The 20,768-nt window shown below is 37.4% G+C and overlaps 1 protein-coding gene across 1 annotated transcript in view; it reads right to left on the reverse strand.

The window, feature by feature from the left end:
* The window catches only part of STK32B (serine/threonine kinase 32B), a 367,871-nt gene that overhangs the window by 14,996 nt on the left and 332,107 nt on the right, over positions 1-20,768 (reverse strand). The window contains exons 8-11 of the mRNA XM_072620203.1: positions 16,147-16,263; positions 10,907-11,032; positions 2,623-2,754; positions 732-796 (exon numbers count right to left, since the gene is read on the reverse strand). Of these exons, the coding sequence (XP_072476304.1) occupies positions 732-796; positions 2,623-2,754; positions 10,907-11,032; positions 16,147-16,263 (440 nt within the window). The remainder of the gene's footprint in view (positions 1-731; positions 797-2,622; positions 2,755-10,906; positions 11,033-16,146; positions 16,264-20,768) is intronic.

Genomic DNA, 20,768 nt, shown 5'->3' on the forward strand with positions numbered 1-20,768 from the left:
CTCAAATCAGTGGGTACCCATCTCTTTCTTTTCCCCTGTACAATAAATTCAGAATTAGAGAATTAGAGATGGAGAGACCTTAAACATTATCTAGTACAACCACTCTTCCCCATTTTACAGAGGATGAAACCAAATTCTAGGGAGGTGAAAAGAGTTACCCAAGGTTACAAAATAGTTTATCATGGACTTCACCAAACTATCTCTTTTTACTTAGAAAATTCATAAAATCCTGGAGTTGGAAGGGATCTAAGACATAATGAAGGTAAACAACCTTATTTTATAGAGGAGGAAACTGTGGCAGATCATGTAATCTTCTCAAAGGCCATTTTCTATGCATAGCCAATGCCTTGTACTACTTAAAAAATGCTTGTTGAATTAAATTGAAGCAACTTGATTAAAGTCACATAATGACTTAGTGGCAGAGCTCAGACCTTAGGACAATTTCTAAGAACCGCAGAATGGAGCTGCCAAATGTACAATGGACCTAAGAGGAAATCAATGACTGGCTTGCCTCTTCGCCCTTACTCTCTCTGTCAGGTTGCTATTTTTTTTCTCAGCCCTTTTCTAACATCACCAGCACAGAATATTTGAATTATGAACACAAATTTTCCCTTCTCCTTCCTTCCAAACTATACCACCAATCCTCCCCCTCCTCAATGGGAATAACTTTGATAATTGTTAACAGATTCTCAAAATGTGATGGAGAACAAGCATCTCCAGGAGGTACTTACTTTTCTCTGTTGAAGATGATAAACTCTTTCCTCACTGTTTCTAAACACTGCTGCAGGTGTCCATTCTTTCAAAGTTTCAGGAAGAGGTTGATTATAAATGAAAGAAAACAATCATGGGGACAAAAAAAAGGAACCCATGGTGAACAGAGAATTCATCATTGCCTCAAATAAGAGATGATTTCAGGGGAATGAACTAAAGAAATGGGACAGAGTTTGGGACTGTCAAGTGCAATTGCTCTCCAAATTGGTCCCAAGGACCTTTGACCTCTTTCTTTCCAGAAGCCTATTTCGAATAACTATAAAGAATAGGAAAACTCTACTGCTGGGGAATTTGATCTCTTGACACTTAGAATTTTCACTGGACCAAAACACTCTGCATTAATGACATGAAAATCTGTGAAGCAAGGTAGACTTGTGTGACAAAGAGTAACACTCAGGATTCATCAGTGCTCCTGACAAAGGAAGACAACACATTTGTTGGAATGGCAAAATTGATTTGTATGTTTTTGTTGTGAAAACTTTTTTAAAAATATTTTTGGTCTTTTGATGTCAGTTGTGAGAGCTCTCATGTGTTTCAACATTGCAATATATTGTCTTTCAAAGGTTGTAATATTACTTTTAATTACAGCCATCAATATAATGATTCTTTGAATTTTCCCCAAGCTTAATGTGATAGCTTTGGTGAGTGACTTGTACTTCTTGGGTTGTAGGCTGGTCATTCCTGATATAAATGGGAAGGATGTTATTTGCTTTCCTCATTTAAGGATATAAGAATCTTTAAAAATAATTTGTTCATGAGAAGTATTTGACTTACTATACTTCCGTGAAGTACCTTCTGCCCTTCCCCCAATGACAACAATAAGACAGTTGGTAGTTTTTATTGGTGGCTCTAAATATTACCTTTAATGTTTAATTTGAGGTAACTTTAAAAATAAAGTGACAGTACGTTCAGGAATTTAACCACATTGAGTCCTAGGCCTCAGGTGGGTCCCAGGCAACGAGGTGGCACAGTAGATAGAATACTGGTCCTAGAGTCTGGAAGACCTGAGTTCAAATCTGGTCTTGGACACATACTGTGTGAGCCTGGGAAAGTTGTATAACTTCTATGTGACTCAGTTTCCTCAACTGTAAAATGGAGATAATGACAGGACCCACCTCACAGGGTAGTTATGAAGATCAAATGGGATATTATTTGTAAAGTACTTAGCACAGTGCCTAGCACTTAGTTAAGTAGGATATAAATGTTTATTCCCTTCCCTTCTTTTTTCCTCCAGATGAAATCATACTTCTTCCCACTACCCAAATCAAGGGGAAAGATATTGAGCAGCCATCTGACTATTCATCAGCATCCATCTGTTGTTGCTCCAGCATTTCAAGAACAGCAATGGGACCTTTCTCCTTCAACTGCAAGGCTGAGTCACTGGAGAAGAGGAGGAGGGGGAGGATGCATTTGGTATTTTCCAATATTTCTTTATTTTCTGTTACTGGCTAGCTGAGCTATCAATCAACATCAGACTCATCAGTAAAGTACAATTAAAACAATACTTAGCTGAGCTGTCAGTCAATATCAGACCAATAAGTAAAGCATAATGATCAATTAAAATAGTCTGTGACTGGTCTGATGCTAATCAGTCAGCCAGTAACAATTGAAGAAAGAGGGAGACAATGTAGCCTCTTTTTGTTATATTTTTCTTTGTCCCATAACAATTCTGGGACTCCTTTAATAGAAATTCTTGCAAATGGCTAGAGTATGACTGCTCTAGACAAGTCCCCTTAAATTGACCAAAACATTCAACTTTGTTCTCAGTAACGTCTCCCTTAGTATTGGACTTTCACTTGAAGAAGGGATAATGGGAACCCTACCCTCCATCCACCAGAACCCAGCACCTACCAGGGCACAGCTTTCTTTCCCTCCATCTTTGGATTTGTTTTTGGCGAGCCTCTTCTTCTTTTTATGAAGGGGTTTAGATTCTAGAATCATTTCTTCTAGTTCAAAAGTTGGATCACAATTCAGCCTCCCCTTCTGTTACCAAAGCAGAAAACAAACACAAAATTTTCTTATGAAACTTCAATCTTAAGCTTCAGTGAGTAATAATGCTCTATGTGAGGGATTTTAGCACTTTCCATGGTATTCCGATAAACAGCCAAATGGAGCCTCCAATATTGCCACCGGGAAGAGATAACTAGAGAATAATAGCCACTTGGATTTTAGCCCTCATCCAGCTTTAGCCATAAAAGCCTGAGGAAGGAGAATTCAACAACTCTGGGACACCTGTACTCTATTAACATCCATTGGCAAAGCACACAGAAGAGTGAGAGCAATGGACCATTGCCACTTCAAGACACTTAGAACAATTGAATTTATTCTTTGGCAACTCAGTAAAGCCTTACTGAGAACAGAACTCCCCATGACTTCAGTGCCAGAAGGGAGTGAAATGAGTTGGGAAATAGGCCCAAACTAAGCTGCATCAATCAATAGAGATACAGTCAAGCCTTATCTGTCAAGATACAGACAGCTTATGGCATGGAAAGAGGTCTGCCCTTGGAAGCACAGAATCCCAAAATCTTAGACATGGAAGAGACGTCTAGGCAATTCAGAAATGAATAGGAATTATTTCTAAGACATTACCAGCAAATGACCTTTGGATCTTCCAATGAAGACCTCTAGTGAAGAAACCTCACTATCTCCTGAGGCAATCCATTCCACTTCTGGACAATATAAGCTATTAGGACATTTTTCTTTAAATTGGGGGAAAACTGCTCATGGATTTTTCCTCAGAGACAAACAGAACAAATATAATCCCTAAACAGCTAGGTGACATAATGGTTAGAGCCCTTGGACCCGGAGTCAGGAATATCTGAGTTCAAATCTGATCTCAGATGCTTATGAGGTATGTAAACCTGGGCAAGTCGCTTAACCTCCATCTGCTTTGGCTTCTTTATCTGAAAAACTGAGATGAAAAAGTAAAGAACTGAAAATACAAAAAAAAAGAAAAGAAAAGAAAGTGAAAGGATGTCTTGAATTGAGCCAAAGTCTCCTGTGGACAAGGTGTTGGAGAATCTCCTCCTTCTCAAATACCCAGCTGAGTCTAAAAATGGAAAAGCCCAAAGGTGGCAGAGAGAAGCCAGGAAATTGCCTGAGCTCTCCCCAGTTTCCCTCTGAAACAATGTTAAATTAAGCCTCTAAAAGAATTCTGGAGCAACAGAATCCACAAAAAGATGGAGTGAAACAATTTTCTAGCTCAAGATAACTTAAAAGACTTCAGGAAAGGTCTATCTCACTTGAGTAAAAGGGAAGTGCAGCCTAACACGGATGGTAGGAGACTTTCTGCCACAGCACAGATCAGGAACCCAGGCCCCGAGTTTCTGACTCAACACATCAGTGGCACAGCAAGCCAGCTGTGAAGCCCCCAACCCCAGTGCAGCAGGCAAACTTCAAGGCCTAGAACACAAGGCACAACTAGGCTAGGCCACACTGGCACAGTGGGTGAGCTACAAGCCCCAGAGGCCCTGGTGCAGAAAGCAACCAACCAGGCTCTGACCCCCAGTACAAGAAGTTTAGAACAGTGCTCCCTGTAATGCAGGAGCTGAGCTCAATTTTTTAAAATGAGCAAAAAATCAAAAAGGAGCCTGACCACAGAAAACTATTATGGTGACAAGGAACATAAACTCAGAAAAGGACAACCATGTCAAAATGCCTACATGCAAGCCTCAAAGGGGAAGACAAATTGGTCTCAAGCCCAAAAAGTTCTCTTTGAAGAGCTCAAAAAGGATTTTAAATATCAAGTAAAAGAGGTAGAAGAAAAATTGGGAAAAGAAATGGAAGTTATGTAAGAGAATTATGAAAAAAGTCAACAGCTTGGAAAAGGAAATTTTAAAAAATGGCTAAAGAATATGTCTTAAAAAATAGAATTGACCAAATGGAAAAGGAGGAACCAAAGTTAAATAAACAAAATAATTCCTTAAAAATTAGAATTGGCCAAATGGAAGCTAATGACACTATGAGACATCAAGACTCAACCAAAAAAAATATATTTAAGTGAAAAAATAGAAGAAAATATAAAATACCTCATTGGAAAAACTAGTGACCTGGAAAACAGATCCAGGAGAGATAATTTAAGAATTATTGAACTACTTGAAAACCATTATCAAAAAAAGAACCTGGACTGCATCTTTCAAGAAATTATCCTAGAACCAGAGGGTAAACTAGTCATTGAAAGAACCCACTGATCATTTCTTCAAAGAGATCCCAAAATGGAAACTCCAAGGGATATTGTGGCCAAATTTCAGAATTATCAGGTCAAGGAGAAAATATTAAAAGCATCCAGAAGGAAAAATTCAAGAACCACAGTTAGGATTAGATAGGACTTACAGCAGCTTCTCTGTTAAAGGGCTGGAGGGCTTGGAATATGATATTTCAGAAGGCAAAAGAGCTTGGATTACAACCAAGAATCAACTACCCAGAAAAATTGAGCATAATATTTCAGGGGAGAAGATGGACATTCAATAAAATAGGGGATTTTCAAATTTTCCTGATGAAAAGATCAGAACTGATCAGAAAATTTGATCTTCAAATACAAGACTCAAGAGAAACATGAAAAGGTAAACAGGAAAGAAAAAAATGACAACATGGTATTTAGTAAGGTTAAACTCTTTGTATCCCTATATGGGTAGATGATACGTGTAACTCTTAAGAACTGTATATCTATTTGCTTAGAAGGAGTATATTTAGACAGAAGGTATGGGTGTAAGTTTACTTTGATGTGATCATAAAAAAATTTAAGGGGTGAAAAAAGGATTGCACTGGGAAAAGAGGAAATGAGGAGGCAGAATGGGATAAATTATATCATATGAAGAGGTATGAAAGACCTATTGCAGTAGAGGGAAAGAAGGGAGGGGGTGAGCATTGTTTGAGCCTTGCTGTCATCAGATTTGGCTCAAAGAGGGAATAACACACACACTCAGTTAGGTAGAGAAATCTGTCTTACTCTGTAGAGAAGTTGGAGGCAAAAGGGGAAAGAAAAGGGAGGAGAAGGCTGATAAAATGAAGGGCAGAAGTAGGAAGGGAAATTGTAAAGAAAGTGAGGGGCTAATAGAAAAGAGGGCTGATAGAAAAGAGGTCAGAAATGAAAGACTGGTTAAAGGAGATGATGAAAGGAGAGAGAAAAATATAAAAAAGAGGGAAATAGGATGGAGGGAAATGCACAATTAGTAATCACAACTGTCAATGTAAATGGGATGAACTCTCCCATAAAACAGAAGCAAATAGTAGAGTGAATTAAAAGCCACAATCCTATGACATGGTGTTTACAAGAAACACATTTGAAGCAGAGAGCAACAGAGAAAGAAAAGGTAAATGGCTAGAGCAGAATATATTATGTTTCAGCTAAAGTAAAAAAAAAAAAACAGGGGTAGCAATTCTGTCTCAGACAAAGCTAAAGCAAAAATAGATCTAATTCAAAGAGACAAGGAAGGAAACTACATCTTGCTAAAAGGTACCATGGACAATGAGTCTACTTGCTAAGACAAACCCAAGACAAATACAATTACAAAACACTTTAAATGCAAAACAAGATCTAGACAATTGGTAAAAATATCAATTGTTCATGGGTAAGCCGAACTAATATAATAAAAATGACAATTCTACCTAAATTAATTTACTTATTTGGTGCCCTACCAACCAAATTGCCAAAAATTATTTTATAGAGCTAGAAAAAATAATAACCAAATTCATTTGGAAGAACAAAGGGTCAAGAATATTAAGGGAATTAATGGAAAAAATACAAAGGAAGGTGGACTACACATACCATATACAAAACTCTTCCCTTCCCTTCCTTTTCCTATCATACTATGAGAAATGATAAGCAGGTGGATTTCAGAAAAACCTGGAAAGACTTACACGAATTGATTCTGAGTGAGCTAAGCAGAACCAGAAGAACATTGTACATAGAAACATTGTGTGATGATCAACTATGATTGATTTAGCTCTTCTCAGCAATGCAATGATCCAAGACAATTCTGAAAGACTGGAGATGGAAAATGCTAACCACATCCAAAGAACTATGGAGTCTGAATGCAGATCAAAGCACACTATTTTTACTTTTTAAAAAAATGTTTTGGTTTTTCCCTTTTGTTCTGTTTCTTCTTTCCCAACATGATTAATGTGGAAATATGTTTACATGATCATACATATATAACCTATATCAAATTGCATGCCATCTTGGGGAGATGGGGGTGGACAGGAGGGAGGGAGACAGAATTTGGAACTCAAAATGTAAAAAAAGTGAATATTGAAAAGCATCTTTACATGTAATTGGAAAAAATAAAATACTTTTTACAAAAAAAAAAAAAAAAAAAGGAAAATTCTACCAGAGAAAAATTGGAAACTGTGAAAAAAGGAAGAGATACAAGGACCTGTAATAATCATTGGTACATCATTTATATGGCATTTTAAAGGATGCTAGGTGTTTTGCATATGTTACCTCATCATATTCTCACAACAGCTCTGTAATTTAGAGGCTATTATTATCCCCATTTTACAGGTGAGGAAAGTGAGGCCAGGAGAGGTTAAATGGTTTGCCCAGTGTCACATAGCCAGTGTCTTAGGCAAGACACTGAATTCAGGTCTTCTTGATTCCATATCTAGTACTCTATCCATTGCACAAGTCAGTGGTCATTTATATGCCTTTAAATGTGCTTCAACCAACCTTTCCAGCTTTATCTTCCTCTAATTCATATAAACAATAGGGATAGTAACAAGAACAAGAAGAACAACAACAAATCTAATGTTTATATAGCATCAGAAGGTTTGTAAAACCCTTTCTCTTATTTGATCCTCACAATAACCCCTAATAATGGGCATTAATAATTAATACTTAGATAAATTATGGTATCTATATATAATAAATAATTTATAATAATCATATTAATCATTGAACAATTATTTAATAACATTAATTGATTAATGAGTAAATAATAATTAATAACAACCTAATAATAGATATCTTACTCTGATTTTACAGGTGAGAAATATTGAAGCTATTAAAGATTAAGTGTCTCCATGAAAGTGACAGCTGTCAGAGGTGAGATTTAAATTTTTTCTGACACTTGACACTTCATGATTCATCTCCCCACCCCTATCCCCCTCCCCCCACCCAGAAGGACTTGAATTCTCCCAAGTCTATGCTTTGGCTCATGAACTTTCCCTCCAACCATATTATTGCTATTTCCTTCTTTGGCCCTTTGATATCCCTTGGTCATGCAATATATAATACAAATCATTTGGAATTAAAAGACATGATTTAAATCCTAGCTTTATTTGGACTAGAAATTTTAACTTCTATATTTCTTAAGGGGCAGCTAGGTGGTGCAATGGAGAGAGTACTGGGTCTGCAATCAGAAAGATTCCCTTTGCTGAGTTCAAATCTGACCTCAGACACTGACTATCTATATGACCCTGGGCAAGTCACTTAACCCTGTTTGTCTCAATTTCCTCATCTGCAAAATGAGCACGGGAAAGAAATGGCAAACCTCTCCATTATCTTTGTCTAAAAGACCCTAAATGGGGTCACAAAGAGTCAGACAAAACTGAAAAACAACTATACAGAAACAATAACAAATTTCTTGATCTATAATAATAGGGGTAGGATATTATCAGACCTTTAAGTACCTTTCCAGCTCTAAATTTACAATCCTATATGCTCAAATGATCCTACTAATATTATCTCTGATTTAGAACAAAGCATTTGACATCTCTAGGCTTCAGTTTCTTTCTCTGTTAAATAAGGGGATAAAATACATATCTAAGGTCCCTTCCAGCATTGACTCCAGACACTTGCAGAGAAATTATCAATTGCCAAAGCAGTTTTCACCACAGGAAACAAAACAAACAAAAAACTAGATTCTCGTGGAATGACTGTTTTGAAAACAAGAGCTTCAGAGAAAAGAATAACACCAGGAAAATACGAAGTGACCTAGGAATTGTGAGGTAACCTAACAACTCAATTCTGCTAATCACTTCCTGGCTGATCCTAGATAAGTCACTGCCACATCTCTAAAGGTCAGTTCATTCATCTGTAAAGTGAAGGATCTGTTAGTAGATGACATCCAAAGATGCTTCCACTTTTATGTTCTAAGGTGCCTTTAAGTTCTAACATTTTATATTCTAAGGTTCATTTTAGGTCTCACTTTTTTGTTGTTGTTCCTCTAATATCCTTTCTAATTCCAATGCACTGTCTTCTTAGGATCACAGATTGGAGTTAGAAAGAATGTAAGAAGCCAACTAAATCCAACCTTCTCATTTTACAGGTAGAGAACTAAGGGTCAGAAAGGTTAAATTATTTGCCCAATAATTTTCCATAGCTACGTAGCAGAGCTGGGATGCAAACTCAATGGTTCGGCTGAATCCAAATTCAGCACTCTTGCCAGTGTACCATAGTGTGCTTTGTTCTAAGGTTCCAAAAGGCTTTGATACATACCAATGATCTAAATCCTTCCCAGCTCTAACAGAGTGTGATACAAAGGATAATAAATATAACCCTTACTCACCAAATTCTCATTTGCAGATCAGGTTTCTCAAAGGCTTCAAAAGAGATACCTTTCATTGAGAAACCTTCATTTGTGATCACAGGAGACAGAAAGCAGCCAAAGAGAAACCAAGTGCCTCAGTTACAGAAGTGAAGCACTCTAGCCAACCAGGTTCAAATGGATTTGAAATGGCAGACAAATGTTGAGCAAATGAATTTTATCTTTGTAAGTCGGCTGTATTCTCAATATGCATCAAGAGTGATGGGTGTTCGTCCTTCGTTGCTGAATAAGACCATGCCATCAGAGAAATAATGACATGACTTGCACCTGACTTTTGTTTTGAGTGAAGCAGGGCTGATCAAGAGTGATAGGACAACCCCAAAGTACATGAAAGGTTAGCCTATATCAGTAGAACCATTACATGAAAAATTAGTGGAGGTATTATAATCCTGCTGTCCCCTACCTTGGACAGATCATATCTGGACTATTGTATTCAGTCTTAGATGACAGATAATAGGAAAGTCATTGACAAGCCGAACCATTACCAGAAGAAAGTAAATGGATGGTGAGGGTATTTGAAACAATGCCATATAAGGTTTGCTACAATGAAGTAGCAATGCTTAGCTTAGAGAAAGACTATCCTGTGTCTTTACATCTGTATTTGCAGAATACCTTCCACTTAATTTTTTTTTTCATTTTCTTACCTTATTTTCCATGCTTTTGCCTTTTCCCTTTTCCTCCTCTCTCTTTCCCTATTCCTTCCTTTCCCTTTCCCTTTCCCCCTTTTCATTGCTTTCCCTGGCTCCATTTCCCTGTCTTCTCTTTCCCCTTCCCCTTTTTCTGCTTTCCTTTTTTCAACCTTCCCCCTTTTTACTTTTTCCCCTTTTCCTCTTTCTCCCATTTTCTTTGCCCTTTCCCCCTTTTTCTTTTATTCTCCTGTGCCATCTTTTTTTCTCCTGTCTTCTCCTTTCCTGGAAGACTTACTAAAGAAATGCCCTCTATGAAGGCAAATCAGTTACTTTTCTTCAATTTAAAGTATTAAGAGTTACTTGGGGGTGCTGACAGGTTATATAACTCCCCTCACACAGTCAGTCTGTATCAAAGGCAGAATTTGAACCCCAATCCTCCTGACTCCAAAGCCAGTTTTCTATTCATGATTTTACTTTTTCTCTTGCTGTGAACATTTCAGGTGTTTGATAAATGTCTGTTGAATTCAATCACAATCTTTAAATCTTTGAAAGTCTATCAAGGGCAAGAGACATAAGCCTTATAAGCCCTGGAGGGCAGTAGTAGGACAGTGACTGGAAATTTCATAGAAGCACATTTCATATTCATCTAAGAAAGAATTTTCTACTAATTGGAGCTGTTTCACAGTAGAATTGGCTGGCTTAGATGTAATGAGTTCCCTGTCACTGGAAGTCTTCAAGCAGTAGCTGGATGATGACTTTCTAGGAGTCTATAGGGGCAATTCTACTTTTCCAGGTACTGGTTGAATGAGATGACCTCTGAGGGGCTAGTAAGGTTGTGATATTACGATTCCAAAAGTCTAGAAAATTGAAGGCACAACTAACCACCCAGTGTTCTGAATCATATGTGGGATCAATGGAAAGGATATTTGGAATGAGGGATCCAATGGAACATCAACTCACATTTGGAACAAAACCTGGTGTCATTGCCTTCTCCAGCACAGCATCCCAGTTCATGTCAGATAAATATGGAGAGCTTTGAATATCTACAAGGCTGGAAAGACGGCTTTCAGGGTCTTTTGTGAGAAGCTGTGATTTCAAAACAGAAAAAGAAAATATTTTCTGCACTTCATGTATCTAACAAGTTCAAAGCCTGACAAGAATCCTGAAATTTTAGGGGCTAAGTAATCAATATATCCTTATAATATTGCTCTGTATTAATCTAGGTCCTTCTGTTTGAGGTAGCCCACATGCTCTGAGAAATTTATCTTAACTCAACAGGAAATAAGATCAGCCCAATTAGCAAATTAAAAAACTGAAATGCAGAGGAGAGAAATCCAGAAAGTTATAAAGCAAGTCAATCAGTCAATCAATAAGTACCTACTATGTGCCAGTCACCATACTATGTGCTGGGAATACACAGAAAAAATAATATGATCCCTGTTCTCAAGGAGTCTGCACACAGTTTCATCAGGGAGATGGCATGCAAACAGTTATATAAAAAAACGAAATAAAAACAACAAGGCAAATTGGAGATAATTAAGGGAGGAAAGGCATTAGAATTAAAGCAGACCAGGAAAGGTTTCCTATAGAAGATGGAATTTTAGTTAGTACTTGAAGGAAGTCAGGAAGTAGAGATGAGGAGTTAGACTTTTTCATACATGAGGTAAATAGCCAATGAAAATTCTCAGATTTGAGAGATGGGACAGATTGCATGAGGAACAAAAAGGCTATGGGATGTCCAATTTAAGGTGTCTAATATGCATTTGGAGATGTGAGTCTGGAGGCTAGGAGAGGTTGGGGCTGGACAAATAGATCAGGAAATCATTAGCATACGCATAATAATTGAAATCAAGGGATCTGATGAGATCTCCAAGGTAAATAGTCTACTTCCTCCTCCTCTTCCTCCTCTATCTTCATCACTATCATTAAGACCAAATGACTTTACATAGTACTTTCAGAAACAGTTTGGATAAGCAGATAGTTTTTGAGTTGGGAAGACCCAGGTTTAAATTTTGCCTCTGACAACACACACTTACTATATGATGTTGGCCAAGTTGCTTAATCTGTCGATGTCCCAAAGCAACTGTTTATTTACAAAAAGAGATGCCAAGTTGCGTTGATGGAGGGAATTTGCTCATTAGGAGTTCACTGTAATAATGAAGTTGCAGGCCCAGACCCCATCCTTTTTCCCATAAAAATAATATTTCAAACATTTCAAACTACTATGCATTCCATCTTAGAGTCACTACATCAAAGTAATTATTACAGCTATTATTGTTCCCTTTTATAGATGAATAAATAGTAACAGCATTTACATAGTACTGTAACATTTGCAAAATGGTTTACAAATATCATCTCATTTGATCCTTAGAACCCTGGGAGGCAAGTACTATTATTATCCCCACTTTTAGGAAACCAGGTGGACCAGAGGTTAATGATTTGCCTAAATGAACATACCTTTACGTGTATGAAGGAAGATCTGAACTCAGATCTTCCTGCTTCCTCCACTGTACCCACAGTATCACCTAGTTAACATTCAGAAAGGTAGTATTTATCACATGGTGGGTAGGGCATTGGATTTGAAGTCAGAATGACCTGGGTTTGAATTCTGCCTCAGATATTTACTGTCTGTGTAACCCTGGACAAGTCACTTAATCTCACTGTGCTTCAGTTTCCTCGCCTTTAAAAAAAGGGGGCTGGACTTGATGGCCTCTGAGATCCCTTCTAAGTCTATACCTTTGATTCTAAGATCGTATGGTTAAGTGACTTACTCATGCTCCAAGAAGTGGCAGGATCAGGCCTTTCTGTCCCCAGCTTATTGATACAGTATTCATGAGATAATGTTGCATAGTAAGCAGAGAGATGATTTCTGAGCCAATTCAATCTACGTTATTGTGATTAAGTGTTTTTTACATGGACATATAGCACATAAGGGTCAGAACTAGGATGTATATATATATATAGGATGTAATATTTCATTCCTGACTCTAAAGTTAAGGTAGCATCAATGAAAATAGTGAAGCAGCGTGGCACAGTCAATAGAGAGATGATCTCTGAACCAACAGAACCTGAGTTCAAATCCCAACTCTGAGGCATAGTGGCTTTAGGACCCTGGGCAAGTAACCTCTAAATGCTCTGGCCAGCTCTAAATTTCAAAAGGATTTCAGCTCATGTTGGCAAAGGGAGTATTCTCATCTTGGATTTCCCTAGACTAATGAAATTACCATTTTGTTCTCATCCCTAGTTCAGTTGGATTAGCAATGAAGCGGCAACAGATGAGAGAGATACTGCCAAGGTCAATTATATAGGACTTGGAAATAAGAGATGAGGACGAGGGAGCAGTTAAAAGGGACTCTAGAACCACAAGGAACTAGAAGCCAAGAAGATGTTCAGGTGGTTTCTGATATGCTGTGTGGCTCATCACACTCCATGAGACAAAGTGTTCTGAGATTTCAGCTTTGCTTGAGAATATGGGAAAATGTAATGGAGAAGCAGCCATCTGCGACAGTCAGAGAGATTCAAAGAGCAGAACATAATTCCTTTCATAGCTTTTTTTTCCGCTCTCCTTCAAAAGGATCACTTTGGTGCCTGATTGGAGAGATAGAAGACACAGTGCAGACAACATAATAATCTTCTCCATGTTATCATATGTGGGGTTTCTTCTATTCAATATTTGTCTACTTCTTAAAAATTTGAAAAAATATAAAAGATTCATTCGAGGGCAGCAGCTTGTATCTTAATTTGTAACTAACTTAAAACATATTTTGGAAAAAATTCATAATTTTCATCTAAATTAGCCAAATTTTGATATTTGATATATCAAGCCATATAATTTTATGAGCAAACCAAAATTGAGTCAAAAAAAATAAAATAACAGTGTTTACATCCTAGTTCTGCCATTTACTATCTGGGTGACATTGGGCAAGTCATTCAAACTTTTCAAATCTCAGTACCCTCATTTGCAAAATTCAAGGGGTATACTCTTTTAGCCCTACGTTCCACGATCTTAGAGTTTATAAAAATAATTTTAAAAAAATAGACAGCTAAAAGGCTGCTTAGAGACAGATCATCTAGTACAATGCCTTTTTAAAAAAGATATCTAAAACATTAACTTTTCACAAAAAGCAGGTGTGATATGGAAGGGAGAGCCCTGGACTTGGATTCAAAAGATTGAGGATCAAGTCCCAACTGTCACTAAGAGTGCTGTGACATGAGTAAGTCACATGTACTCTCTAAATTTTCTTTGATAAACAAAAAAAAAAAAAACAGACAAACAAAAACCCTTCCATTTTTCCCTATTACCTACCAAATAAAGTTCATCTTCCTTTGCCTGGAATTCAAAGCCTTCTATAATTCAATAATACCCTGCCTTTCTCCAGTCTTATTTTCTGTTACTCCCCCTTCACATAGGCTGATCTCTTTTTTGCCTCTGTATTTTTCCACCTCTGTTTCAAGGCGTGTGCTGTTACCCATGTTTGTTACAAGTACCCTCTTACTCTTGGTCTGCTAAAATCTTATTTTGTTCATCCTTTGTTCTCAGAGGACCAGTGATATTACAAAGGTGATGTCTTGACTTGGACATGAATTGGATTTAAGTGAGGCAGAGCTACACAAAATCACCAGCCTCACCCTCTCCTCCAGAGTCATCAAAGACCAGTAAAAAGAAAAAAAAGTCAAGATGATTGGCAATGACCCAGGATCCAGTGGGTGACCTTGACCTTTCTAAATTAAAGTCTTTCCCAGGTCTCCACCAGATTCTTACTCATTCTTTCAAGTTTAGTTTAGATGTCACTTTCATGCTGAAACTTTTTTCGCCTCCTAGCCTTTTATGATTTTTCCCTCAGAAGGCATGTAGGGAAAATAAGAGACCTTTCTTACATTTTCCTAATCACCTGTAAGTTCCATCAAGACAAGCACCATGTCTTATCTAAACTTTGCATCTCCCCAAGTTCTCAGCATAGTGTGTACTACACACATTAGCAGCTATATAAGTATATATTATATAATCTGAAAAAATGTGTATAATAATATTTAGAATTATCCACTTCATATATTACTGGGGAAAGAGCTTTGTAATTATAAAATTCTATAGAAAAATAGGCTAGCGTGACTCACTTTGGTGGTGAAGTAGGGTCCTGTACACGAAAGAGCTCAAAAATAAAAAAAAACTAAACGGTCAAGATTTTTTGTTTGTTTGTAGAAATTTCCACAGCATTTCCTTTTCTTCACTAGGTAAAATTTTTAAAAAGGGTTTTGTCTTCCCCATGGCTTTGAAATTTACAAAAGGATTGCTTCTCTAGTAAGAGATCTTTTTTATTTCTATTTTATTCTAAATTTATGAAATAGAGCAAGCATTTCCATAAGTTAGTATAATAGAAAAAAATGTCGATTGTACATGAAAATGCAAATCTATTGTGTATAAGTTGCTATTCCTTTTAATTATATAATAAAGTTCTAATCCTTTATTGCCAGTCACTACTCAACTTTTCCTGGCTTCAAATTCCGTCTAAAATGCCATCTTCTATGAGAAGCCTTTCCTGACCCCCCCTCAATGCTAGTACCTTCCCTCTGGTGATTATGCCCCATTCATCCTACATGTAGATACTTTGTACATAATTGTTTGCATATTGTCTCCCCGATTTGACGGTGAACTCCACACACACACACACACACACACACACACACACATACAAAAACATATATGTATATGTGCATGTGGGCATATATATGCATATATAAGCACTTATTTAGTCATAACTAATACCCCATCCACTCATCTCCCTGTATAATAAAAGCATTTATCTATATATGTATATATACAGAGACAGTCTATTTTTCATTCATTCTTACAGACTTAATACATAGAAGTCCTTTAACATAATAGTACTTAGTAAATAATTTATACTTAATAATTTGACTTAATGATTAATTTTAAGTATTAAGTAAATAAAATTAATATTATAAATACATGAATTTTAATTTTTAATAAAGAAAATTAAATAAACTTAATTTAGTTAATAATTTAAATTCTATTCATTGAAAATTGGTTACCTTCCACGTGGTGGAAGGTAAGTCTGTGAAATGGGACATAAAGATAACTAAGGACTCTCAGTTTATCTGGCCCACGGAGGGATCCTGGAACTTTGGGCTTCCAAAGGCTGAGCCTGGCCCTGGGCCCCTGTGAGCCTCCCCTCCCTTACCTTTTTCAATAATGCCACCATTCCTTTACACCATGTGGAGGAGTAGTGAATCCGTTCTATTCTGAACATGTTGAGGATCTCATCGATTGGCGTGGCTGAATGGATTTCATAAGGTCTCTGTAAACAACAACAACACAAAAAAACCAAACAAACACCTCTGAAAACTTGGCCTTCCTACTGAATCCATCCATCCGTCAGCTGAGCCTTGTGACCCTAGGAAAATAATTTTACTTCTCTGGGCCTCTGACTCCTCATTTATAAAATGAGGGTGTTTGCCCTGTCAAGGACTGTAATGGAGCATTGAGGGAAGTGCGTTGAAGAATTTAAAGTGCTAAATAAGTGTGTGAGGTATTATTCCCTCACTTAATCCCTTCTTTGATGCCTCCTCATGGTATGTAGGTTCTAGAGGACTCTGCCAGTGGAGTAAAAGCTCTGGCACATTTTTCTGGCAGGAAAATCTTCAAATTTGGGGCCAGTAATCAACTGTTTCTGCTTTTTCAGGACCTAATCAACAATCATTCAGTCAATATTTACTAAGCACTTATGTGTCAGGCTCTAGCTTTAAGAATCCAAAGAAAATATTACAGTTCCTGCCTTCAAGAAGCTTACATTCTTATGGGAGAGACAACATATGCATAAATAGGCATACAAGAAATTTTCATACAGGGTCAATGGAAAGTAATTTTAGAGAAGATGGCACTAAGAGCTGATAGAACTGGGAAAGGGTTCCTACAGAAAGTGGGGTTTGAACTGAGTCTTGAAGGAAGCAACAGATTTTTTAAAAACTAAGAAGAGAGAGGGCATTCTAGGAATGGGGTATAACTAGTACAAACGATAAGAGATAATGAGGGCCTGGACTAATGAGAACTATATTGTAAAGATGGAATCAACAAGACTTAGCCACTGAGTGAATATGGGGGAAAAGAGGGAGAGTCAGAGATAATCAAGGTGAATTGAAGGATGATGATCCATGGAAAAATAAAAGGAAGAGATGTGAGTTTGGGGAGAAGACAATGAATGTTATATGTAATATCATGTGTGAGAGACGGTAAGTTCTATCCAGTATAAGTAGACCTTAGAGTTCTTGGATGAGAGTAATATGTGAAAAGTCTGGAACAATAGGAACGCTAGAAACAAATTTAAATGCCAAACAAATTTATATTCAATAATGCGGGTAATAGAGATCCCCTGCTATTTAGGAAGCCCTTGGTCAGAATTCAGCTTTTGGGAAAACTTTTTTAAAGATTTAAAGCTAAAAACTTCATTTAAGTTCAGAATAATTAACTTTTTGTTATAGTACTTCTCAAAGACCATCTCCTCTCTGAGAATACTGTATGTGATTCTGAAAAGGGCATAAGGAGACCCCCAAGAACCTCTCTAAGATCATATGTCAGTCCACATTGATAGATAATGGCAATTTCCTCACAGGTCCTTCCATATATCAATGAAATCACCAACTTATAGCCCTACATCACCCTCCTTCAAAAAAGACCATCTACACAGGCAGAGCAAATACAGACCACTGCAAAACCAAATTTTCTTCAGAATCATTGAGTGTCTAAGGATGCAGCTGGGGAAAATGAGGAAAAGACTAGAGTAGAAGTCAGAAGACCTGTATTAAAGTTTTGTCTCTCCCAGTCTATAGGCATGTGACCAACTTTAGCAGTTCCCTCCACTTTCCTGGGTCTCATCTGTAAAATCAAGGTTCAAAATAAGTGATTTCAAATCTTTCTCTTAGGTCAGAAACCCCATGTTCTAAAGTTCTCCCAGCTCCAACATTTTATATTTTAAAGTCCATTCCATCTTTAACTTTTTTTCTTTACTATTTGCAAGACCTTAGGGTAAGTGCTGTGGGGAGTACAGAGGGATTTCCCCAAAGAGTTTACTGTTCAGTGGGGAGTAAAAATAAATTTTATATACAAGACAAGTCAAATAATGGCATAGACAAATAATGCAAAACAATGAGATGTCCCAAACTGAACTTATCCTTTCCCTGACAAAATCTATTCATTCCCTGAACATTCCTATTCCTATTACATTGTCATCATCAGTCTCTTAGTCATTCAAGCTCAAAATTTCTGAGTCATGCTTGGCTCATTCCCCTTCTTCAATATCTCCTTTATCCATGTCCTACCCTGCCTCTCACTATCCCTGTCCCCAAGTAATTTGTAAATCTTTTGAGAATAAGGACGATGGCTTAGTTGCATCTCCCTCTAAGTATTTAACTCAGTACCCTGTTCCATAAAAGTCTATAGAATCATTAGACTGAACATGACATGGTGATGGATAGGACACTAAACAGAAAATCTGGAAAACCAGACACTAAAACCTCATGATCAAAGATGTGATCACGAACAAGTCACAACCTCTATAAGCTTTAAAAGGTCTGTAAAAGAGATAATAATAGCATTTTCCTCAGAAGGTTATTGTATCAAATGAGGTACCTTCGGTGAAGCACTTTGTGATCCATAAATACCCAAAATGCTCAAAAGAATGTATGATCACATTAATTTGGATATTCTTTCATTGCAGTGATGGTCCCTCTAGAACTCTGTGTCAAAATGTCTTTCCAGCCTCATTGGAAATGATTTCCCTTCTCACACTTTGTGAAGCAACACCCAAATTAGCTTCTTCTTGGTTCCTCACATACAACACTCCAGTTTCCATCTCCCATTTCCCTTGCCTTTACACTGCTTGTCCCCTATGCTTGGCATGTACTCTCCTTGCCTTCATATTGTATGATCTTTTTTTTTTTTTAAATTTTCTGGAAGGCATTTTATTGTGGAGATAATGGTAAAAATTGGCCACTCTAATCCATCTTGCATTCAGATTCCAAAATGATTTTCTAAAATATAGGTTCTACCATATCATAACCCCACTTAATAAACTCCAATGATTTCCTATCGCTTCTAGGACCAAAATCCTCTGGTGTTCAAATTCAGCCCCCTCCTACGTATCCAGTCATCTTACATTTTCCTGCTCATCATGTACTCTGAGCAAATGACATGGCCTCCTCTTAGTTTCATGAGTAAGACAATCCATCCCTTAGCTCTCAGCATTTCTTTTTTTTTTAATTAATTAATTTATTTAACTTTTAACATCCATTTTCACAAAATTTTGGGTTCCAAATTTTCTCTCCATTTGTCCCCTCCCCCCACCCCAAAACACCAAGCATTCTAATTGCCCCTATCACCAATCTGCCCTCTCTTCTATCATCCCTCCCTTCCCTTGTCCCCAACCTCTCCCTTGTCCTGTAGGGCCAGATAACATTCTATACCCCTTTACCCGTACTTCCTATTTCCCAGTAGCAAGAACAGTACTCAAAGCTGTTTCTAAAACTCTGAGTTCCAACTTCTCTTCATCCCACCCTCCCCACCCATTCCCTTTGGAAGGCAGGCAATTCAATATAGGCCGTATCTGTGTAGTTTTGCAAATAACTTCCATAATAGTCGTGTTGTATAAGACCAACTATATTTCCCTCCATCCTATCCCGCCCCCCATTGCTTCTATTCTCTCTTTTGATCCTGTCCCTCCCCAAGAGTGTTGACTTCAAATTGCTCCTTCTTCCCATTGCCCTCCCTTCCCTCATCCCCCCCACCCTGCTTATCCCCTTATCCCCCACTTTCCTGTATTGTAAGACAGGTTTTCATACCAAAATGAGTGTGCATTTTATTCCTTCCTTTAGTGGAATGTGAAGAGAGTAAACTTCATGCTTTTCACCTCTCACCTCCCCTCTTTTTCCCTCCACTAAAAAGTCTTATGCTTGCTTCTTTTATGAGAGATAATTTGCCCCATTCCATTTCTCCCTTTCTCCTCCCAATATATTTCTCTCTCACTGCTTAATTTCATTTTTTTAAGATATGATCCCATCCTATTCAATTCACTCTGTGCTCTGTGTGTGTGTGTGTGTGTGTGTGTGTGTAATCCCACCCACTACCCAGATACTGAAAAGTTTCAAGAGTTACAAATATTGTCTTTCCATGGAATGTAAACAGTTCAACTTTAGTGAGTCCCTTATGACTTGTCTTTGCTGTTTACCTTTTCATGCTTCTCTTCATTCTTGTGTTTGAAAGTCAAATTTTCTTTTCAGCTCTGGTGTTTTCATCAAGAATGCTTTAAAGTCCTCTATTTCATTGAAAGACCATTTTTTACCCCTGAAGTATTATACTCAGTTTTGCTGGATAGCTGATTCTTGGTTTTAGTCCTAGTTCCTTTGACTTCTGGAATATCCTACTCCACACTCTTGTATTCCTTAATGTAGACGCTGCTAGATCTTGTGTTATCCTGATTGTATTTCCACAATACTTGAATTGTTTCTTTCTAGCTGCTTGCAATATTTTCTGCTTGACCAGGGAACTCTGGAATTTGGCCACAATGTTCCTAGGAGTTTCTCTTTTTGGATCTCTTTCAGGTGGTGATCAGTGAATTTCTTGAATACTTATTTTGCCCTCTGGTTCTAGAATATCAGGGCAGTTTTCCTTGATAATTTCATGAAAGATGATGTCTAGGCTCTTTTTTTGACCATGGCTTTCAGGTAGTCCCATAATTTTTAAATTGTCTCTCCTGGATCTATTTTCCAGGTCAGTTGTTTTTGCAATGAGATATTTCACATTATCTTCCAT

Source organism: Notamacropus eugenii, chromosome 6 (assembly GCF_028372415.1).
Source record: "Notamacropus eugenii isolate mMacEug1 chromosome 6, mMacEug1.pri_v2, whole genome shotgun sequence".
Taxonomy (NCBI): Eukaryota; Metazoa; Chordata; class Mammalia; order Diprotodontia; family Macropodidae; genus Notamacropus; species Notamacropus eugenii.